This window comes from Pelodiscus sinensis, chromosome 19 (genome assembly GCF_052426305.1).
Source record: "Pelodiscus sinensis isolate ZL-2025 chromosome 19, ASM5242630v1, whole genome shotgun sequence".
Taxonomy (NCBI): domain Eukaryota; kingdom Metazoa; phylum Chordata; order Testudines; family Trionychidae; genus Pelodiscus; species Pelodiscus sinensis.
The window spans coordinates 2,022,062-2,044,867 of NC_143070.1; the positions used below are offsets into that span (position 1 = coordinate 2,022,062).

General features: G+C 59.5%; 3 protein-coding genes across 4 annotated transcripts in view; 2 read left to right on the forward strand and 1 right to left on the reverse strand.

Annotated features, from left to right (window-relative positions):
- Positions 1–22,806, reverse strand: part of LOC106731324 (uncharacterized) — a 35,240-nt gene that overhangs the window by 7,265 nt on the left and 5,169 nt on the right. The window contains exons 4-5 of one of the 2 annotated variants that reach the window (XM_075918323.2): positions 22,195–22,533; positions 20,667–22,047 (exon numbers count right to left, since the gene is read on the reverse strand). In XM_075918323.2, coding sequence (XP_075774438.2) covers positions 21,815–22,047; positions 22,195–22,533 — 572 coding nt within the window. In that variant the 3' untranslated portion in view covers positions 20,667–21,814. Of the gene's footprint in view, positions 1–20,666; positions 22,048–22,194; positions 22,534–22,806 lie in introns of those variants that run through there. The other variant, XM_089771696.1, reaches the window with a different exon arrangement.
- Positions 3,907–7,308, forward strand: LOC142825970 (antigen-presenting glycoprotein CD1d-like). Its single transcript, XM_075918322.2, has 6 exons — positions 3,907–4,215; positions 4,444–4,722; positions 5,491–5,772; positions 6,226–6,522; positions 7,004–7,094; positions 7,171–7,308. Exons 1-6 carry the CDS (start codon positions 4,167–4,169, stop codon positions 7,208–7,210), a joined length of 1,038 nt encoding a protein of 345 aa, XP_075774437.2. The 5' UTR covers positions 3,907–4,166; the 3' UTR covers positions 7,211–7,308.
- LOC102456837 (uncharacterized) lies at positions 9,854–17,645 on the forward strand. The gene is made up of 11 exons (XM_089770675.1): positions 9,854–9,926; positions 10,322–11,041; positions 11,884–12,009; positions 12,209–12,246; positions 12,535–12,631; positions 14,043–14,073; positions 14,424–14,635; positions 15,028–15,039; positions 16,047–16,169; positions 16,357–16,394; positions 17,322–17,645. Exons 1-11 carry the CDS (start codon positions 9,854–9,856, stop codon positions 17,430–17,432), a joined length of 1,581 nt encoding a protein of 526 aa, XP_089626801.1. The 3' UTR covers positions 17,433–17,645.

Genomic DNA, 22,806 nt, shown 5'->3' on the forward strand with positions numbered 1-22,806 from the left:
CCTTTGTTGACCCACCCATCGATCTGTCCATCCATCCATCCTCCAGTCCCAGCTCCATCCACCTGTCACTCCATCGAGGACAGACCCGTCCGTCCATTCCACAGCCTTACATTTGTAAATCCACCCAACCTTCACTTCCCAGACCCAGACCAGCCAATTAATTGGTCCATTCTGCACACTGGGACGTCAATCCCAAGGGCAGACCTGCCATCCCAGATGCTGGACACATGCAGTCATTCTGATCAGCTGAACAGCGCCGTGTCCCTGAACTGCGCCGCAAACTTACCTGGTTTCTGGGAAGACACGTCTCTATTTGGGGTCGGTCTCTGGCAGCCGGCGGGAATTTCTGCAACAGCTTCGTTGGAATGAAAAAACAAGAGCGGAGGGTGAGGTTCTGGGGCCTGCGATGTGCAGGGGTCAGACCAGGGGGTCGCCGCGGCCCCTTCCACACTTCAAGTCGGTGAGAAGATTTTAGTGGCTGGCAGCCTGCGGAGTGAACCGGGCGCCCCCAAAGGGAAAAGTACCAGTTGTTGCAACCTGAGCGAGGAGAGCCTGCCACTCCTCAGGTGACAGCTAGCTCCTCCCCCTCCCACCCTGTCAGTGTCAGGTGACAGCTAGCTCCTCCCCCTCCCACCCTGTCAGTGTCAGGTGACAGCTGGCCCCTCCCCCTGCCACCCGTCAGGTGACAGCTGGCCCCTCCCCCTGCCACCCCTCAGGTGACAGCTGGCCCCTCCCACCCTGTTAGTGTCAGGTGACAGCTGGCCCCTCCCCCTCCTCCAGTGACAGCTGGCCCCTCCCCCTCGCATCCCTCAGGTGACAGTTGGCCCTTCCCCCTCCCACCCTGTGTCAGGTGACAGCTGGCCCCTCCCCCTCCTCAGGTGACAGCTGGCCCCTCCCCTTCGCATCCCTCAGGTGACAGCTGGCCCCTCCCCCTCGCATCCCTCAGGTGACAGCTGCCCCCCCCTCAGGTGACAGTTGGCCCTTTCCCCTCCCACCCTGTCAGGTGACAGCTGGCCCCTCCCCCTCCTAAGGTGACAGCTGGCCCCTCCCCCTCGCATCCCTCAGGTGATAGCTGCCCTCCCCCTCGGGTGACAGTTGGCCCTTCCCCCTCCCACCCTGTCAGGTGACAGGTGACAGCTGGCCCCTTCCCCTCCCCCGCCTCAGGTGACAGCTGGCCCTTCAACCTCCCATCGCTTCAGGCCCCTCCCCTCCCCCTTATGCCGCCTCAGGTAACCGTTGGCTCCTCCCCCTCCCTCAGGTGACCGTTGGCCGTGCCCCGCTCACGCTCTCACCGGCCGTTGGCGCCTCGCGCCGCTGCCTCGCCCCTTTCCCGCCAACTCTGGTCCCCCCGCCCCCCTGCGCGCTGCCTCTGCCCGGCAACTAGTGACCCGGCCCCAGCGAGGCGCCTCCTGATTGGCTGCCCCGCCCGAGCCGGCGCCGGGGAAAGGGGGGGCCCGGATGAGCAGGGGCCTGGGAGGGGAAGGAGGAGGCGGAGCCAGGGGGTGGGTGGGGCTAATGAGAGGGAGGGCGGGGCAGAGAGCGGGCGGGGAGAGGGCGGGGCTAAAGAGGGAGAGGGAGGGACTATGAGAGATGGAAGGGGGAGGAGCTATTAGAGGGGGGACATTGGGATGGAGGGGCGGGGGAGGGGCTATTAAGGAGGGGAGGGGGACATTGGGATGGAGGGGCGGGGGAGGGGCTGGAGGGGAGGGGAGGGGACATTGGGAGGGAGGGGGGAGGGGCTGGAGGGGCGGGGGAGGGGCTATTAAGGAGGGGAGGGGGACATTGGGATGGAGGGGCGGGGGAGGGGCTATTAGAGAGGGGAGGGGACATTGGGATGGAGGGGCGGGGGAGGGGCTATTAGGGAGGGGGCGGGGCATTGGGAGGAGGGGAGGGGAGGGGAATGGAGGGGCGGGGGAGGGGCTATTAAGGAGGGGAGGGGGACATTGGGATGGAGGGGCGGGGGAGGGGCTATAAGGGAGGGGAGGGGGACATTGGGATGGAGGGGCGGGGGCGGGGCTATAAGGGAGGGGAGGGGGACATTGGGATGGAGGGGCGAGGAGGGGCTATAAGGGAAGGGAGGGGAGGGGGACATTGGGGCGGGGGGACAATCGGGGGGTCCCTGCCCTCCCTTCTGTTCTGTCTCCCCCCTTCCCCTTTCTGGCACCTCCCTCTCTGTCCCCAGGGACGTTACCAGTCGCTGAGGTGCAGCCCGGCTCCCCCCCCTCCGCTGGGGGACCCAGACCCCACTGGGGGCTGAGCTGGGCTGGGGCGTGGTTCCCCCCCCCCGAACTTCCCTCTGCGCCAGCCCGGCTCTGGGGTGCGGGGCCAGGGCGCAGGAGCAGCCGTGGGCAGCCGGAGCCCCTGGGTGGGGCGAGGAGCAGGAGGCTGAGCTGTAAATTCATGGACACCCCCAAATCCGAGGCCTCGGGCCGGGCCCCGTTTGCCGGCCTGATTCTGGCCCCGAGTCCGGGGCTCCGTCTCCTGGCAGGCAGGGCAGCCCCCATGGCCCTGGGGAGGCACTAGGGGGCAGGGCTGGAGTAGCGGGGGGCTCTCCCCCGGCAGGCAGGGTGGCCCCATGGCCCCGGGGAAGCACTAGGGGGCAGGGCTGGAGTAGCGGGGGGCTCTCCCCAGCAGGCAGGGTGGCCCCATGGCCCCGGGGAGGCACTAGGGGGCAGGGCTGGAGTAGCGGGGGGCTCTCCCCAGCAGGCAGGGCGGCCCCATGGCCCCGGGGAGGCACTAGGGGGCAGGGCTGGAGTAGCGGGGGGCTCTCCCCAGCAGGCAGGGCGGCCCCATGGCCCTGGGGAGGCACTAGGGGGCAGGGCTGGAGTAGCGGGGGGCTCTCCCCCGGCAGGCAGGGCAGCCCCATGGCCCCGGGGAGGCACTAGGGGGCAGGGCTGGAGTAGCGGGGGGCTCTCCCCCGGCAGGCAGGGTGGCCCCATGGCCCCGGGGAGGCACTAGGGGGCAGGGCTGGAGTAGCGGGGGGCTCTCCCCTGGCAGGCAGGGCGGCCCCTTGGCCCTGGGGAGGCACTAGGGGGCAGGGCTGGAGTAGCGGGGGGCTCTCCCCTGCAGGCAGGGCGGCCCCATGGCCCCGGGGAGGCACTAGGGGGCAGGGCTGGAGTAGCGGGGGGCTCTCCCCCGGCAGGCAGGGCGGCCCCTTGGCCCTGGGGAGGCACTAGGGGGCAGGGCTGGAGTAGCGGGGGGCTCTCCCCAGCAGGCAGGGCGGCCCCATGGCCCCGGGGAGGCACTAGGGGGCAGGGCTGGAGTAGCGGGGGGCTCTCCCCCGGCAGGCAGGGTGGCCCCATGGCCCTGGGGAGGCACTAGGGGGCAGGGCTGGAGTAGCGGGGGGCTCTCCCCCGGCAGGCAGGGTGGCCCCATGGCCCCGGGGAGGCACTAGGGGGCAGGGCTGGAGTAGCGGGGGGCTCTCCCCCGGCAGGCAGGGTGGCCCCATGGCCCTGGGGAGGCACTAGGGGGCAGGGCTGGAGTAGCGGGGGGCTCTCCCCTGGCAGGCAGGGTGGCCCCATGGCCCCGGGGAGGCACTAGGGGGCAGGGCTGGAGTAGCGGGGGGCTCTCCCCAGCAGGCAGGGCGGCCCCATGGCCCTGGGGAGGCACTAGGGGGCAGGGCTGGAGTAGCGGGGGGCTCTCCCCTGGCAGGCAGGGCGGCCCCATGGCCCCGGGGAGGCACTAGGGGGCAGGGCTGGAGTAGCGGGGGGCTCTCCCCCGGCAGGCAGGGTGGCCCCATGGCCCCGGGGAGGCACTAGGGGGCAGGGCTGGAGTAGCGGGGGGCTCTCCCCAGCAGGCAGGGCGGCCCCATGGCCCCGGGGAGGCACTAGGGGTCAGGGCTGGAGTAGCAGGGGGCTCTCCCCGGCAGGCAGGGCCATGGGGCCACGGGGATCCCAGCCTGGGGGGGCTGGGGGAGGGGGTGTCTCTCACATGCACTCGGGGGCCCTGGGGCGGCACCTGGCTCTGCTCTTGCTCCCCCGGGGCCGCGGCTCCCCGAGGGGCTGGGCCCTGATTGGCTCGGGGCTGGCAGCTGCGGGGCAGAGCCAGGCTCAGCGGGAAGCTGCGGCAGAAGTGTGGGCACCTCGGGAGGAACTGGCAGCCCACGTGGGAACCCTGGGCCCCCGGGCTCCTCTGCCCGGCCCCCTAATCCTCCTTCCCCGGCCAGGATGCTGCTGCCTCTGCTGCTCCTCCCCTGGGCCTGGGGGGCCTTTGCCTGTAAGTGGGGACCCCCCCGCCCGTGTGGCTCATGGAGAGCTGGGAAGGGGGTAATGCCAGGGCCGGGGGGCAGCAGCGCACTCGGCTAGTGACCCACGCCGGAGGGGGAGGGGGGTGAGGAAGATGAGGGGGTCACCAGGGAGACCACAAGCCCCCTAACGAGGCTGAGACTCGTTAATCTCTCTCCCCACCTGCTTTGTCCTGCTCGTTTCCTGCCCCCTCCCGCAGCCTCCCCGCCTCTCCCCCCAGCCTCTCTCCTCCTCCGGCTGCTCCAAACCACCCTCGTCCCCAACGCCAGCGCCTCGCGCACCGAGGGCACGGCCCTGCTGGGCGACCAGGAGACCCACGCCTGGGACTGCGGCACCGGCCGGCTCCGCTTCCTCCAGCCCTGGGCCCGCCGGGGCCTGACCCCCCAGCAGTGGCAGGACCTGGTGGCGCTGGTCTGCAGCTACATAGCCGACTTCGTCCGCCTGCAGAACGAAATGGCGCAGGAGGCCGGGCGGGGCTGTGAGTTGGGCGCCGTCTCGGGGGGGCCCTCGGCGCGGCGTGTCCGGAGGGGGCGGATCGGAGGCGAGACGGCCGGTCCCCGGCCCCTTTTCCCAGCTACCACGCCCAGGGGCTGCCCTGGCACCAGCAGCAAATCCTAAGTGGGGGGGGAGGGGATGTGCAGAAACCTTCTGCCCCCACATGTGCCCCCTTCTGTGGCAAGGCCGGTGTCTCTTCCACCTGCCCTGGGGGGGGTGTCGCTGCAGGGTCACAGCCCGCCCTGTGGTCACAGCTCCCAGCCGCAGCAACCTCCCCGTGGCCGGGCTGGACGGATGCTGCGGGGCCGCAGCGGTGACACGTTTCCCCACCACGGGTGTGACGCTCCACGCCCTGAGGCCCGGCGGCGGAAACGCTCCCTGGCCACGGTGTGAGCTCTCTGTGGGCAGAGGTGCCCCCCTGCCTGGCTTGCCCCCCCCCCCCACAGGTCGAACGTTGGGAAGCCAAACTTCTGTCTGTGCCCTGAGGCTCTGGGCCACGGTTTTCACCAGAGCAGCCCAATTCCCTTCCTAAAAATATTCAACGCCTCTTTGGGACGGGCGCCGCCTCCCAGACCGAGTGACCCCAAATGAGCCCCCGGAACCGCCTCCTCCCCGTTGCCCCAGGGAGATTCCCAGCCAATCCGACTCTACGTGCGCCCCTTAAGGCACCCAATGTCCCCTCGTTATCCCCCGTCTCTATTGCTCGCTCACCTCTGGGTGCCCTCTCCCCCTAACCCTTCCCCTCTTCCAGACCCCTTCGTGGTGCAGTTCTCCACCGGCTGCGAGCAGCCCCCCAACGGCATCGCGCGGCCGTTCTGCGACGCGGCCATGGACGGCCAGGACTGGGTCAGCTTCGCCGTGGACACCGGCAGGTGGGTGGCGCGGCGGCAGGACCCGCTGGCGCGCAGAACCGCGGAGGTGCTGAACTACAACCGGGTCGTGGCCGTCATGCTCCAGTTCCTGCTGGGATCAACCTGCCCTCAGGAGCTCAGGAGCTTCGTCCAGCACGGGAACGCGTCCCTGGAGAGGAGAGGTGAGGCCGGGCCCCACGCCCCGAGTGCAGCCAGTTCTGGGGTGGGGCGCCGGGGCTGTTTACACTGGACTCCATCCCTGGGTGCTCCGATGCAGCCAGCTCTGGGGTGAGGTCCCAGGGCTGTTTACACTGGACTCCCTCCCTGGGCGCTCCGATGCAGCCAGCTCTGGAGTGAGGTCCCAGGGCTGTTTACACTGGACTCCCTCCCTGGGCGCTCTGATGCAGCCAGCTCTGGAGTGAGGTCCCAGGGCTGTTTCTGAAGGGATCTCAGCCCCACGCACAAGTGCAGTTTGGGACAGGAAGAGAAGGACACTGAGCAAGAGCAGGGGAGAATTGGGCTTGGCCAGGAGCGGGTCAACGTCCGACCCTGGGCATGGAGCCGGTCCAGACTGAGTCCTTGTGGCTCCGGCTGACTGGTCCCCTCTCCCCTGCCCCGTCTCTTCCCTGTCCCAGAGCGGCCGGTCGCCGTGGTGTTTGTCCGGGAGCCTCCCCCAGCCGAGCCCCCCATGCCGTGGCTGCTGGTTTGCCGGGTCACCGGGTTCTACCCCCGGGCCGTCCGCGTGGCCTGGCTGCAGGACGGGGAGGAGGTGGAGCCGGGCTGGCGGCTGAACTCCAGCGGGATCCTGCCCAACGCCGACCTGACCTACCAGCTGCGCAGCTCCCTGGCCGTGGGGCCGGGCGACGGGCACAGCTACGCCTGCCGGGTGCAGCACAGCAGCCTGGGGGGCCGGATCCTGCTGATCCCCTGGGGTAGGTGCACGTCCCAGAGGGCAGGGAGGGGAGATGGTCCCTGGGGGCTCTTCTGCCCGTCCTGTGTGGGCCGGGGTGGGTGCAGGCAGCAGGCCTGGGAGGCAGAGAGTGGGGAGGGTGGGACGGGGGGGGGAGCAGCGTGGAGGAGCTGAGGCGGACAGGGCTGGGCTGGGGCCTGAGGGCAGCACAGATGAGGCGGGGTGAGAGGACTGAGCCGGGTGGGATGGGGGAGCTGAGGGGACAGGGCTGGGGAGGGCCTGAGGGGCTGGGAAGAGGGGCTGGGCAGACTGCAGGGGAGGCAGAGGGAATGGGGATAGGAGGGCAGGGCTGTGGGTCAGGAGCAGGGGGCACCATGGGGCAGCTGTAAGAGTGGGGGGTTGAGGGGGCTGAGGGCCATGGGAGAAGATGAGGGAGCCAGGGAGTGGGCAGTGGGGGAGGCAGAGGGGACACGTTCCCAGCACAGCCCCCTTGTGTGTTACAGAGCGCAGCCGGCACTGGGGGCCCGGCCTGGCCGTGGCCATCGCCCTGGGGGCCCTGGCCCTGGCAGTGGGGCTGTGGTGGAGAAGACGCAGGTGAGTCGTCGCCTTCTCCGGGGCGGGAGTGGGGCCGTGACACCCCCTGACCCTCCCCTCTGCTCTCTCCTTCCAGGGGCTACCAGGAGGTTGGAGCCGGGCAGTCCAGGGCCTGAGGGCGGCACCGGGCCAGGCGTGGGGACCGGCCCCTCTCCCGGGGACATGGAGCTCGGGGCTGGGTCCCCACCCAGCTGCAAAGCCCCAGGCCCTTTAACCCAGCCCCCCACCCCTTGCTGGGGGCCCACAGGCGCTATTGGCCCCCCTGCGGAGAGGAAGCGGGTGTGAGCAGGGGGGTAGGGGCTGGAGCCGGGATTCCTGGAGTCTGTCCCTGTTTCTGGAGGGAGAGCGGCCGCCCTGATATCACACCTGCTCCGCCAGAGCGAACAGCTGCTGACTGTTCATTCCTATCAGGCTTCATCGGGCCCCACGGTCCCTCCTCCGAGTCCAGCCGGCCCCCGGGGCTCCACGCACCTTGTTCCTTCCACTCTGGGCCCCGGGCAGGTCCCCTGAGCAGCGAGGGGGGGCGTGGGGCTGGGCCGGGGCAGGGAAGGGGTTCAGGTAGGAGGGGTTGCCCCAGGGGCCCAGCTGGGACGGCAGGTGGGCAAATGACCCTTCCCCAGGTGCAGGCGCAGCCAGGCAGACAGGGTGGGGGGGAGCCGGCTCCAGGTCCTGCCTCGCAGTTTGCTCCCTTCATTGACGTGCACGTTCCCGCTGCTCCTGTCTCGCCCGGCCGGCCGCCACCTTCTAAATCTGAGCCACAGGGCCGGCCTCCCGGCCCCCTCTCCCTGTCTCCTCTTCCCTCCCCACGCGCCTGGAACGTGCGTCTGTGACGGACACAGCGGGAGGTGTTTGCAAATCAGTCGGTTCCTCTCTAGTTAGGAAACAAACGCGCTTTCCCTCTGACAGAGGGGGAGACCAAACGCCTGCAGGAAACACACCGAAACTGGCCAACTCTTGAGTCCAAACTCTGAGCTGATTCGCGCTGCCTTCCACACGGCTTCCCTTTCGCCTCACCGTGAGACCTGACTCACAGGCCAGACGCATGAGGGGATGATGCTGATGCCAGAGACGTTCCCCTGACTCCATTTTGTCTCCCTGGCTTCCATTTTTAAAGCCCTGCATGACACCTACCAGGTACCTACGTTCGCATCTGCAAAAAGGAGCCACGGACGCAGGTTCCTGCAGATAGACCTGGGATATTCACAGATTTGCAGAGTTCTAGATACGAAATTTGTATCGGAATCCGCCTCCATATCCACAAAAACGAATTGTGGGGATCTGTGGATTTGCGGGGCTGGATCCATTTTAAAGAAGCAAAACTCACGTCCCCATTGGACGCTGCAGGCCACTTCACACTTAATAGATACGTGGCAGGAAAACCAAAGTAGGGGTGTGACGGGACAGACCAGGCCCCGAGGCCGCCTGCTGGATGCTTTGTAGTCCTGCCACACCTTCCCCAGAGAGACTATAGAGAAGTCCTCCAGGCAGGCTAGAGTGGCATTGGAAGAAGCAGCCAATCATGGGCCAGGAAGGCCCTATAAAAGGAGCAGAGGAACAGAGACCTGGCGGTATGCAGGCCGGGTGACTGGCTGGCTGAGAGCGTGGTGCTCTGTGGGGAGATTTTATTGGTGCCCACTGAGCTGTGTGAGGACTCTGGTGTAACGCCCTGAAGAAAAGGCTCAGACGGCGTCTCCAGGAGTGGACGCCTGGGGGCACCGCTCTTTTCCAAGAGGGGGAGACTGAAGAAGGACACTGCTGAGGGCACCAAGATGTGCCCCTGCCAAAGGGGAACCCAGGGTGTGTGGGGGGATGTTGTGTTGTGTTGATTCACACACAGGCCGGTGCCTGATTCAGCCGGAGCTACCGAAGAAGGTTTGAACTGGAGAAAGGTCCGGCACACGCAAGGGGAGAGAGGGTTTGGGGGTCTGTGAAAAGCGAGTGAGGCCCCATTACCAGAGGAAAAGTGAGCAGGTGGCAACAGCTCCAAATAGACCCGACCATGAGGAACGGGAGAAATTTACCTGAGCGGGTCCGTCTATCCAATGACCAAATGCTGAGCTGACGGCTGCCCCCGGAGACTTTGTATCATCACACACAGAGCAGGAGACCTGTCAGGACACCGCACCGGCGACTCCTGAGAGCCGCGGCCACGGGTGTGACTGTCGGCCACAGGCCGTGCTGCTGAAGACAAGGCCGGTTAGAAATGTCTCATGACAGAGCCGCCGAAAGGGGCGTGGGAAACCTGACAGGGCCGGACGCCAACCCTGGGTGGGAATTCGCGCCCGTCAGGCTCTTGGTCTGAGAACACAGCAGGGGCTGGTGGCCCACGGAGACACCAGCAGCCTCCCTGCTTCCCACCCCACACCTGGGTAGCTGGGGAGGTGCCAGGTGGGATGTCAGACACTACAGCTCAAAACACCCAGGCTAAGTAAGAGGGAAATCCTCTCCTGTCATGTGCTGTACAGGGGCTAGGAGACACAGAGGAGTGTGGCTGATTCTAGAAGGGCAATGGGATACACACACACACAGACACACACACACACACGCACACACACACACACTCACACACAGACCCGGTCTCGCTCAGAGTTAACGAGACGCTCACCTCCCCGCATCCGGCCCTCGGCCCCGGCCTCTCGCTGCAGCCATCTCACAGGTGCAGACCACAAAACTTTCCACCGCCCCTTGGGGCTGACGCTGTCGGAGGAGGCTGAGCTGAGCTGAGCTGGCCCCGCCGAGCTGCCCAGAGAGCAGGGACCATGGAGCAGCTGCCAGCCCTGAGCCCCGTCCTCTGCATCCTCCTCCCCCTCCCCATCTGGGCAGCAGGTAATAATTGAATCCATCCACCCAGCCACCTCCCTCACCCCCACCTCCATCTCTGTCCTTCTGTCCCACCCCTAGATTCATTTTGGTCTGTCCATCTGTCTTCTCTTCCCACAACAAGCTCCATCTTTGGCTGTCCCTCTGTCCATCTATTCCACCCCCAGGTCCATTTCTCTTTGTTTATTTTGTCGTCCTCAGGGCTTCCCTGCTGGCTGGTTCATCCCATTTGGCCTTGATTGACTGGTTGATTGGATGAGATTTTCTGTCTTACGCTTTATCCCTTTCCTCCTGGCTCCCAACGTTCTCTTGGCTGTTTTGATGGTCGCGGCCCGTGGAGCAGATATTCTCAGAGCAGGTCCACAATGACCACAGGAGTCCTTGGCTGATGGGTGACAGCTAATTTACACCCATCTGTTTACCCGTGTCGTTGGGGGTCTGTTCTCCAATCCGTCTGACTTTGCGTTGCTCGGCACCCGAGTGTCACTCACCCCATGGAGTGAGATCCTCTTTTGCCTCTTGGCTGCTAGCGTTGCATGGAGCTGCGCTAAGTGATTGTGCGTCCGGCATCTCTGTGGGCATCTGTCGTACACACACCAGGCTGCTGTTGGGCAAATGTGGAGGCGGGAGCCCGGGGCAGTGTGTTATCAGCAGTGCTGTGCGCAATAGCGTGCTGGGAAAGAACACCGGGCCGCTCAGGGGTGGGGTGGCTGGGGCGTCTCCATCTTTTTTGTCCTCATTTTCCTTTGAGGGTACAATGTTCACTGCCCTGCCTCCCAAAGGTCTGGAAGTGCATCAGAGCCCCCGCGCCTTCCAGACGTCTTCTGGCGACACCGCAATACTCAGCTGCTCCTTTGAGTTCAGACAAGGCAACGCAGCCAAAGTGACCTGGACCAGAGGGCTGGGAGACGTGGTCGTGCTGGAGTCTGCCCACCCCTTCTACAAGGGGCGGCTCAACATGTCCGGTTTGCGTCTGCTCCAGAAAGGGGAGGCCGTGCTGACCCTGCGGGACCTGGAGCCGCGGGACTCTGGCCTCTATCGGTGCCACATCAACATCCACCAGGGAGACAGCGGGACGGGACAGGGCACCGAGCTTAGCGTGACGGGGAGGAACCAGAGTGACCCAGGTGAGGCGTCCATGTTGCTCCCCACTCTGGCACTCCAAGTGCAGTCGCTGGGGGCCACAAGAGATGTTAAATCCTTGGATGCAATTGGCAGCTGCTTAAAACAAGGTCACAGATTCCCCAACTTTGAGAGGTAGCTGCCCTCACCAAGTGAAGCCCCATCTCCTTCCTTCTGGGAAGGAAGCACTTGGGAACCCCTTCCAGAGGGATCCCCTGCCTCTTTGAGCTGGGAATAAAAAGAGGAAAAACAGGGCAATCTCTCAGAGCTCACCTCTCAGCCTCAGGCATGCACACGCAGACCTCTTCCAGGACACAAGAATCCAATGGTCGCCTTACGAAAGGTGATTATATTAACAGACCAGAAGGATAGACTTGGTAAAGTACATTGGTGGCTCGGTGGTACAGAGCCCCTGGGAAAAGAACAGAATAAAACACGGAGAAATGGTGTCTCTGGGACACAGCTTCAGAATGCAAATGTATGGAGGGGGAGGGGGGAAAACACAAGGACTTAGCCCAGAGAAGTTTAACTGAACAACAAAACAAAGGAAAGAACCTGATGGCAACTAAATAAACATTTCCCTGTTTACTTACAATCTGTGCTTCCAGGTCCAGGCCCAATATTCCTTGTAGGCGTTGGTGGTTCTGCCTGGATCAATTCTTCTTGTTCATCAACACCAAAGTTTAACTTGTTAGTCACCGAATGCTGGCCAGCCCTCCTCCTATCCATCACAGGAGAGGAATGGGGCAGGGGGCTTTTCCCCTCTAGTGGGCGCCAGTCTGGGTCCAGGGCAGGGAGGGGCTGGCTCAGAAGGGGGAATCTCCCAACCCTGCTCTCCATCCCCCAGATAAAGAATGTAACCCCACGAAGTGTGATGCCCAGGAGGTCCTGTGCCCGGCTGCTATTGCCCTGGGACTTCTCCTCATCCTCAGCCTCATCCTGGTGGTCGCCCTTCTCCTGAAGAGATGCCGAGGTACCAACCCGGAGCCTTGGAGAGATCAAGTGGCCAGCTGCGGTGGTGCTGGCCAGGCTGTCTGCTCCTCCCTCCCTCCCCAAACTCCCTCCATCTCCTCCCCCATCTCTAGATCTCTGCAGCTTCTCTCCTCGCACCACTCTGTCACACACGCATGCTCCTCTGTTTTAACCTTCCTTTCCTCTCTCTTCCTCCACAGCGCTGCCCTGCTCACAGCCGTGCCGGCGGGAGACCCAGGTGAGATCTCAGGCTGGGCCCTCTTCCAGCTGGTGCTTAGTCCGGTCTCCGGGAGTCAATAATAACTGGTATAAGAAAGTGTGGGGAGATAACCCAGCACCCCTGCTCTAACCACTAGCCCCCACTTCCCTCCCGGAGCCAGGGAGAGATCCCAGGAATTCTGGCTCCCAGCCCCTCCACCCTGGGGTAACACTGGGGGATTTGGTCTCTGAAGCTGCCTAAATGAGCCAGAATTAAGTGACCAGATCTGGAGTGACAGAGTCCTCACTGAACGTCTTTCTAACACAGGGCCAGGGCAGTCGGGAGACCCAGGACTTGCACTACACAGAGATTATAGTCAAGACTCCAAGGCGCACGGAACAAATTTCCAGCCACGTCCAGCGGCGCTGAGTCCATCTGCCCCCAGAACCACCTGAGTCCCTCTCACCCAGCACCTTGCAGCCACGAGGGACTTCCCCAGAGGAGACGGCATTCATGTGGCATGAGGGACAGTAGAAGAAAATTATGGGAGTGCAAGCCCATGTGAACCCCAACAAAACCTGACTTGCCCTTCCTACTGCATCGTTTCTGGGTGAGAAAATCTCTTTGGGACCTTCCAAACCAGGGGATCATCTATGACGGCTTGGTTTTACCTCAGGAAATGCCTCGTCTGGTACCTCCGCCAGCTATATCACACCCCTGTGTGTTATTTCCTCATCCTCTTCCCAGTGACTTTGGCCTCCCTACCAAACACAAGCAGGTGGTTGCAATTAACAAGGCACCCGGTCCCTCCTAACTCAGCATGAAGAGTCCTCCGGGCATTTTGGTCAGGGTGGAATTGGTGTGAGCGGCCGACATGTTGGCTCCCGGAGGCTGGAGTTGTTCAAAGAACATGTGTTTTTTGATCTAACATTTAAATAATTTCTCTGTGTGAAAATCTGTTTTCTGAGATTTTTAAAATGCGGTTTGGTGATCACTTGTTTTCTCCAGTTCTTAATGTTGTTTCTTCCCTCTCCTTGCTGTACAATTTCTTGTTCAAAAACTCACCTGTTGTGTCTTTTGCAAATAATACTTTTTTTAAAAAAATGTTCATTTGTCTTTGTGAAGGCTCCTTCCCCACTCTGGCATGATGAAGGCAGAAGTGGGGGCCCCTAAAGTACCCCAAAACCTTCTTTTTCCAGGCCTTGGTATAAAACGTCCCCCCAAATCTTAAAAACCTAGATTTTGGGGATAAAAATCTGCTGCAACCACCCAAGTAATAAGAAAAATCGGGGAGAGATCACTTGGGAAATCTCACTCCTAAAGTAAAAACCAGGACACCAAAATTAACCCATAGCAGGTTAATAAAAGAGAAGAGAAAGAACTTTTATTATCACCACAATATTCCTGTTACAAGAATAATGGCTAGATCGAAAAGTCACAAATTAATATACTCATGGAGGGGAAACCCACCATAGGCCAAGACTTAATTACAAAGGAGAGCAAAACCCCATTTTTTTAAATGCACAGACGTCAGATTCCCATTTCCCAAACCATAAAACAATAAAACCTAACGGATTTATCTAGACTTTGCCCTACTTACAGCTAGTGACGAGTCTTTTCTTGGGGGGGGGGGGGGGGAGACATTTTGTGTCTTCCTCCACAGTGGCTGGAGAGAAACGGCCCAGGGACAAAGGAGAGAAAAACCCAAAAATTCCTTTGTCCCAGTTTGAAATTCCTACCTACATTCCTATTGGCCGACTCTACCTGGCTTAGGTAAGGGACATAGTTAACCCCTTAGGCCCCAGGCTGCTGGCTAACCCTCTTGGTCATGACAGTCTTAGAAAATCATTTTTGTCCCATGAAAAGGTGAGGTTTTATAGCTGGAAAGTGGGGCTCTTGCCACCCCCATGCCCAGAAAATCCATTTTTTCCTGAAAAATGAAAACAAAGAAGAAATGTCGTGCAAAAGTGTTTTGTAAATGGGCAGGGGGAGAAGGAAAAAGAGAGAGAAAGGAGGAGGAGGAGCCCCTAGGATGCTTTTGGAATCTTGCCTCCGGGGGAGGGAAATCCATTTTCCTTCCGTGGAATGGTACCTCCCAAAAGGGAGCTGATGGCATCATTAACTAACCTGCCCAAGTCCTTTTGAGGTGAGGATCCATGGGGTAACCTGCTGCTTTGCCCCTGAATTCCTCAGGTGTTTATTGGCAACGCTTACAGGCAGCTGGATTCTCACCACCCCTTCTACTGGGGGCGGCTCCGGGTGTCCACTCTGAACGAGCACAGACAGGGGAGGGCGATGCTGAGTCTGGCCGAGATGGAGCAGCGGGACTCCGGCCTCTATCGCTGCTGCGTCCAAATCAACAACGAGAGCACGGGGCTGGGAGGAGGCACCGAGCTGAGCGTGATGTGGAGAAACCAGAATGAGGCTGGTGAGAGTCGGGGGGATGGGGAATGGGGAACTGGGCCTGTCTCTCTAAGACGTTCTGACCCAGCCATAGGGACTGGCTTAGGCCAGGGAATAGGACATGGGCTGGTTCCATTGCGGAGCAGGCATCGGAAGTGTCTGAGCGATTCTAGTGCTGCGGGGGCCTTGTCAGGTGTAAGTTAAACGACCTCCTGGCTGATACGCGGCGGCTTTTCTACTGAGTTGTCGCTGGCTGCAGCTTGTGTGTGTCCCACATCCTGTTGGCACCTTGCAGCGAGAGAGGTGGTTAGAAACCCAGCCCCCCACTTCTCCCCAGAGCCACGGTGCTTGCACAGAAGGGAGGTCTCGTCTCTCTCGCTGCTCTTGCTGTTGGCCTGGGTCGGCTCCGAGCTCTCTGATCTGCGGAAGGTGAGGTTAGAAGCCGGCCCTGCTGACTCACTGTGGGGCGATCAGACTCCGGGGCAGCTGCGAAGGGTTCGCAAGAAGTGCAGGGGGAGCCCGGGGAAGTTTTCTGGCCGTGGTTGCTGAAGAAGAATTTGGTCACTTCATGCAGGGGCGTGTGGGAAGCGCACACAGTCCCTGAAGCAGAGGCACAGAGAAGCCCAAACACATCCAGATGTTGTTATGACCATAAGGGTTAGTCAGCAGCCTGGGAACTAAGGGGTTAATGATACCTAAGCCAGGTAGAGTCGGCCAAGAGGAATGGAGGTAGGAATTTCAAACTGGGACAAAGGAATTTTGGGCTTTTTCCCTCCTTTGTCTCTGGGCAATTCTTTCTCCAGCTGCCGAGGGGGACAGCCACTATGTCCCCCTCTAAAAAAAGACTCTTCACTAGCTGTAAGTAGGGTAAAAAGTTTAATAAATCCATTAGGTTTTATTGTTTTATGGTTTGGGAAAAGGGATCTGATGTCTGTGCATTTAAAAATGAGTTTTCCTGTTCTTTGTAACTAAGGTTTGCCCTATGGTCGGGTTTCTCCCATGAGAATATTAATTGGTGACTTTTCATTCTAGTCATCCTGCTTGCAACAGGAATATTGTGGTGATAATAAAAGTTCTTTCTATTCTCCTTTATTAACCTGGCAGTGCTTCATTTTTATGTCCTGCTTTTTACTTTGGGGGGGGTGAGATTTCTCAAGCGATCTCTCCCCTGATTTTTCTTATCATTACTTGGGTGATGGCAGTGGATTTTATCCCCAAAATCAAGGATTTTAGGATTTTGGGGGTCCTGATTTACATCCAGGGCTCAGAGATCAGACTCCAGCCCTGACTCTGCTGAGTCCGTGGTGTCACTCTGGTTCACACCAGGACCAGTGAGACCACAATGCAGTGCACCACAGAACTACACCGGAACTGGCTTCTTAGGGCTCTTTCCAGCTGAGGTTCTTGCTGATGTTCACACGCTTCCTTTTCTATAGGAGACGGAAAGGAAGAGAATCCAGATGCCAGCCCTGAACTCACTGTCTACAGAGCTGTGGTTGCCCTCGCAGGTGTCAGCATCGTCATCCTCGTTGCCACCCTCCTGCTGCACAGACGCACAGGTATTTACTCTTCCCGCCGCGCTCCCTCCATCTGCCTGGGCCCCTCCTTTGACATTCATGTCTCTTCATTCCTGCTGGTGCAAGGGCGCTGGCAGCCTCCGACGTACATTCCCCATCCCCTGTTCATGCTGTACATCTCCATTCAGCTCTGCCACCAGTAACCCTCGCCTCCTCCTTTCCTCCCCAGCTGCCGTCCCAGACACCCAGCAGCAGCCGCCGGCCGAGGTGAGACCGTTAATATCAGAGCATGCATTTAACTGGGTGGTGTTGTCCATGTCCAGCCAGCGCTGATGTGTGATCTTGTGCCTCTAGTAGAAACCTGACCTGTAGAACGTGTGAGGGGAGCGTTAGCACTTAGATATCACAGTCACGGAACTGCAAAAGAATCAGAGATTATCTGTCATCTAAAACCAGACGTTTTCTACACTGAGGTCTGCAGGGGAGACATCAACTCATCTAGGTACTTGCCTAGTTCTACAGCAGGCCACATAAAAAGCCCCAGCAAACAAGTGAACGTTTCACACAGACAGTCCCTTGTTTCTGCTGCTCGCTGTACACTACCCCCTGCAAGGTCGGTACGGTATTGAGATGGCAGTGGATCGAGCGGAGAAGGACGTGGCACGTTTGAGAAGCTCCGTCATTTTGCAGTCAGAGCTCGGCTGTGGCCCATTTGTATTCTGAGGTCTGACTTTGCAAACCAAGAGTTTTTGTGTGACGTGACAGGTGGGGGAATGTGAGACAGATTAGGGCCCTGAAAGGGGTAGAGGAATCCAGGAAGGTGGAGACCCAGACAGATAGACGTGCACAGGTGGGGTAGACAGACGTGTGTATGTACAAACCGGTCTGCAGAAAAATTGACAGATACAATCTTAGCTTGCAGGCCCTCTGCTAGTCCAGCCCTGGGCTGCGTTCCCCACACACACAGCCCAGCGGGTGCCTCTCAGTCCCTCCCTGTAGCCACTGGGGGGCGTTCATCTTTCTGCGGACTGAGTGGCACGGGTGTGGCTGTGTGTGCTGTGGAGAGGGGCACACAGGGCTCCCACCACACCACTGGGGTGTGTGTCCATTTCATGCCCTTCCTCCTTAATTGCAGGGCAGGAAAGTCGGCAGCGGGAGGTAGAGCCCGGATGACTGGGTGTGTGTCTCCAACAGGGGAAAAGCAGAGCCGGCGATGGCGTGAGCGAGTGGCTGCACTATGGCAAGATCACGTTCCAGGCTCCCGCTTATCCAGAATACGCCTCCATCCGGCCCCGGCAGCTCTGAAGCGCCAGACCCGGCCATGAAGGGAAGGGAGATGCAGGGAATGGACGGGGTTCCGGCATCGTACCGCCCTGGAGGCATCTCCCAGGGTCAGTGCCGGCTCAGTCAGCGGTTTGAGCCTTTTACTTCTGGAGTGTTATTTACAGATGACCTCACGGACAGACGTGAGAGACTGTGCCACACCCAGCCCTCCCTCCACACTGGTGAGAAGTTAGAACCCATCTCCTCACCTCCCCTCCAACACCCGTGTTCCCTGTGCCCCCCAGCCCCCCTCACACAGGGGAGAGGTTATAACCCATCCCCCACCTCCCCTCACACACCCCAGTGCTCCCTGTGCCCCCCAGCCCCCCCCTTACACAGGGGAGACGTTATAACCCGTCCCCCACCTCCCCTCACACACCCCAGTGCTCCCTGTGCCCCCCCAGTCCCCCCTCACACTGGGGAGAGGTTATAACCCATCCCCCACCTCCCTTTACACACCCCAGTGCTCCCTGTGCCCCACCAGCCCCCCCTCACACTGGGGAGAGGTTATAACCCATCTCACCAACTCCAGACAGGTTCTCCCTGTCCCAAAGGACCAGCCACTATCCCAGGTCAATTGATACCTCAGATCTCACCCAAGGGAGCACGCTGGGCCCGTTGGTTCGAACGCAAAAGTTTATCATTAAAAGGAAAGAAAATGTCGAGAGTGGGATGGTTCAGGAAAGCACCTTCCACCCATCAGTCCCCAAGTTCTTGGTGCAGGCTCAGAGCGGAGAGGGAACAAGCTGCCGGCTTACAAGTCTCTGGAGCACGTCCTGTGTGAGGACGGATCCGCAAATCCATCCCGGCCCTCAGCCCATAGCAAAGGCGTTTTTTGGCAGCGGGCCGGAGCGAAGACAACGATGGAGACGCCTTCGTGGTACTTTCATAACCTTGCCCTGTGGGGAGGAAAATCCATCATTCTCCTGGTGGCTGGTGCTTCCCAAACTTAAAACAGAGAAAATCACAGAATCATAGAACACTAGGACTGGAAGGGACCTTGAGAGTCACCGAGTCCAGTCCCCTGCTCTCATGGCAGGACCAAATACCGTCTAGACCATCCCTGAGAGACATTTATCTAACCTGCTCTTCAGTATCTCCACAGATGGGGATTCCACAACCTCCCTGGGCAATTTATTCCAGTTTAACCACTCTGACAGTTAGGAACTTTTTCCTAATGTCCAACCTAAACCTCCCTTGCTGCAGTTTAAGCCCATTGCTTCTTGTTCTAGCCTCAGAGGCCAAGATGAACAAATTTTCTCCCTCCTCCTTGCAACACCCTTTTAGATACCTGAAAAGTGCTATCAAATCGCTGGGAACAACACTTAGACGGTGAAGGGGAGGCCGAGAGGCATCCGGAGCCGTTCAAACCAAGCCACAAAAATAAAGAAAAATACCCTGATCGCAACTATATTCACTTTTCCCCCTCATGATCCCTTCTTGGTTCAGTCCACTTCCATTCTCCGAATTCCTTGGGGGCATGGGAGCCCTGCCTGGGTTTAAATCATTCGGTGTCTCTCCACTCCTGGTTTAACTCCCCCACACAAAGAAAGCAGGCAGGGAACCTAGATCCAATTCAAATTTCATCACCCTATGCCCACTGGTTCTTCTGGTCCCTGCCAACACCCTTCCTAGCTACCTGAGTTTAACCCCTTAGTTGCCAGGTGCTGGGCAGCCCTCCTCCTGTCCATCCCACCCCACACAATAGGTGGTCGACGCCTGCCGCTGTCTCCGACAGGAGACACGTACAATGTAAGTACAGAGCCCGTATTCGTAACTTTACGCAGCAGAGACAGAATCCGCTAAGCCCAAACTTTCATTTGACACCTCACCTGGCCCACTTTGCACTGAATTTGGGGCAAACACACCACAGTGGGCGCAGCCAGGCCTGCTCATATTACAATCCAATAACGTCACAGCCCTCTCGCCCACAGGGGGGTACGGCACAGCCGAGGAGCCTGACTTACACAAAAAGGCTACATCGACACTGCACGCTTATTTCAGAATACGCTATTCTGGAAGAAACACTCGGAAATAGCTTATTGTGAAACAGCGCGTTTACCCTACAGGGATGCGTGGAAATGAGTCGGAGGCAGGCTCCCTGAATGTGGACACGCTCTCTCACGTTAGAGCCCCAGGAGGCGCTGTGGAGTAATTTCGAAATAGCAACACTGGAGCATCCACACTACAGCTACTCTGAAATAGCTATTTCGGAAGAGGTGTTATTCCTCGTGGAATGAGGTTTACAAACGCCGAAATAAGCTGTCCGTTATTTCGAAATTATTTCGAAATAACCAGCTAGCTGTGCAGAGGCTCGCAGCGTTATTTCAGAATAGCGTCTGTTATTCCGAAATAACGCTGCTTTGTAGACACACCCAAAGAGGCCTCCAAATGTCTCAGCAGTGCCTCATGGGAGATGTAGTTCTCTCATTCTGCATGGGGGCATGCGCCTTCGCTGGACTACCCTTCCCACAACGGCCCCGTTCATTTCACCAAATGAAATTGATGGGTAGCAGGTTTAAAACTAATAAAAGAAAGTTCTTCTTCACACAGCGTGTAGTCAACCTGTGGAACTACTTGCCAGAGGAGGCTGTGAAGGCTAGGACTAGAACAGAGTGTAAAGAGAAGCTAGATAATTTCATGGAGGTTAGGTCCATAAAAGGCTATTAGCCAGGGGATAAAATGGTGTCCCTGGCCTCTGTTTGTCAGAGGCTGGAGAGGGATGGCAGGAGACAAATCGCTTGATCATTGTCTTCGGTCCACCCTCTCTGGGGCACCTGGTGCTGGTCACTGTGGGCAGACAGGATACTGGGCTAGAAGGACCTTTGGTCTGACCCAGTATGGCCGTTCTTATGTTAGGAGCCCCCGGCTGTGATGTCTCATGGGAGATGTCGTCTGGCCTGCAGGGAACGAGGCCCTGGCAGGACAACCCCCACAGGCACCGCACTGAATCCAAACCGTTCGGCTTTTGAGGTTTCGCCCAAATGTTGAGCTTCTCCGCAGCAAATAGTGAAAGCGAAAAAGATGTGTGCTGATATTGCCAGCTCTAAATCTGAGATTCATTTTCTTTTCCTGACGCCTTTCTCGAAAGACCAAAACCGAGCAGCGGAAAGGCGTTTCTAGGTCACGACCAACGGGGCGTCCTGTACGGCCGTGCGCCGGGACGTTATCGAACAGCATCAAGCAGGCCAAGCGAGCGAGGGGAGGGGCTGTCAATGAACCACAGGGAGGAGCGGCAGCAGGAAGCAAAAGCGTCCGCTTGTCAGGAAACAAAAGACCCTGCGCTGTTGACTTTGCAGACACAGAGCCGTATGCTGGTCTCAGGGACCCAGAGCTAACTCCAGAGCCACCACCCTGCTGTCAATCCAGGGCTAGGATTCCATTCTCACTGAATTCAGGGGACACCGCCGGAGCCAATGGAGTCGCAGACACGTTCCGATCTCACTTCCTGTGGGGTACATTTGGAGTCAGGGCCCGAGTCTGATCCTCGAAGTGTTTACATGGGCAATTAAAGAATCTAGATCCCTTAGAACAAAGTCATGACTAGCACCACAAAGCCGCCAGGGAGGGACCAATGTTTATTCTCACTTAAAAACTCCAGATCAAATAGAATCCAAACAACAATTGAGATTCATTTCTCCCCCAGACCAGTCAATGCAGCTAAATCCCCGGACGCCCACTCTGTTCCTATAAAGCCCAGAATCCGGCCCCCCCATGGGGTGTGTCATGGCCGCAGGGAACGTATTGATTTGTGGTACCCGCAGCCGGAGGCGAAAGAGTCCCGCGTGTGCACACTCAAGGCCGGAGGCTGGGGGGATCCTGCTTTTCCAGACCTGGTTTTCCGTTGTGAACAGACGCACCATGGGCCAAGGCAGCTTTCCTTGGGGTCGGCATAGTTAACGTTTATTTCTTTAAAAAACAACAAATGGTCTGGTAGCACTTTATAGACTAACAAAACTCCGGTCGTCTGAGGAAGTGGGCGGTGCCCACGAAAGCTCATGAGACCATCTCCATGTGTTGTTAGTCTGTAAAGTGCTACCGGACCCCTTGTTGCTGTTTAAGTGTATCCTGTACAGACTAACTCGGCCACCCCTCTGAAGCTTTCGTTAATTTGTCTGGCATTAGAAACAGAGCCACCCTCCCCCCCATCAGCTAATCTTTAAGGTATTTATCTGCCAAACCACTAGAGTTTTCAGGGACCTGGTGGTTTCGGCAGGTCAGAGCCAGTCTTTGGTCCGGGAACCTGGGAACAGACCGAGAGCGTCACTGAAGAGATGGTGGAGGGGGATGCTACAGGGGATGGAGCCCTGTCAAAACCAGAGAGAGGGAGAGTGAGTTTCCCTCAGGACTGCATGCAGCCACCTCTAAGGAGAGGAAGGACTTGCGACTGGCTCTGGGGTGGAGCAAGGGCTACCGAGTGGCCCACACAGCAACGCCGTGCGACCGTTTGGAACAGGAAATGACAGCGGATTCCGCGCAGAGCCGGCATCGCTCCGAGGCTGCAGGCTGAGGATGATCCCCAGGGAGAAGAGAATGGTGAGCGAGAGGGAGACGATGGCTCGGTAGTAGAGGGGTTCGTGTCCCAGTAGGACCCCGCCTAGAGCAGAAAAAAGGGGTTAGGAGGGTTGGGGGATGCTGCACCCCTGAGACAGGCAGTCCCGGGGGCGGATAGAAGCAGGCACCCCCTAGGGGGTACAAGCCCCGCACCCCGTTTCCTGCCCCCAAGGGCTGGATGGGGTCTCACTCTGGTTTGTTGGCATCACGCTCAGCTGGGTGCCTCCTCCCAGCCCCGACTGCCCCCCGTGGGTCTGGACGCAGCAGCGATAGAGGCCGGAGTCCCGCTCCTGCAGCTCGGCCAGGCTCAGCGTCGCCCTCCCCTGCCTGTGCTCGTCCAGCCGGGACACCCGTAGCCGCCCCCGGTAGAAGGGGTGATGAGAATCCAGCTCCACGTCCTCTCCGGATCCCCAGAGCCAAAGCACCTTCACTCTCGCGTCCTTTCCGGTCTCAAACGTGCAGCTCAGGGTCACGTTCTCCCCGGCCGTCGCGCTGAGGGACCGGGGCAGCTGGGAGACGCTCAGAGCATCTGGGGACGAGAGAACCCGCGTCACACACCAGGCAGCGCCGAGCGACGGGACAGACCCGCCCTGGCCTTTGGGGAGAGCAGCAGCCGCTGTGTGGTGTGTGCAGGGCAAAACTTTCACCTCCCTCTAGTGTAGTAGCAACATCTGTCACTCCTGGATCCTCCTCCCTCCACCCCTCCCTCTGTGCATCCATCCACTGATCCTATCTCCATCCATCCTCCCACCTTACCTCCCTCCATCCATCCCTCCCTCCATCTGTCCATCCACCCACCCTT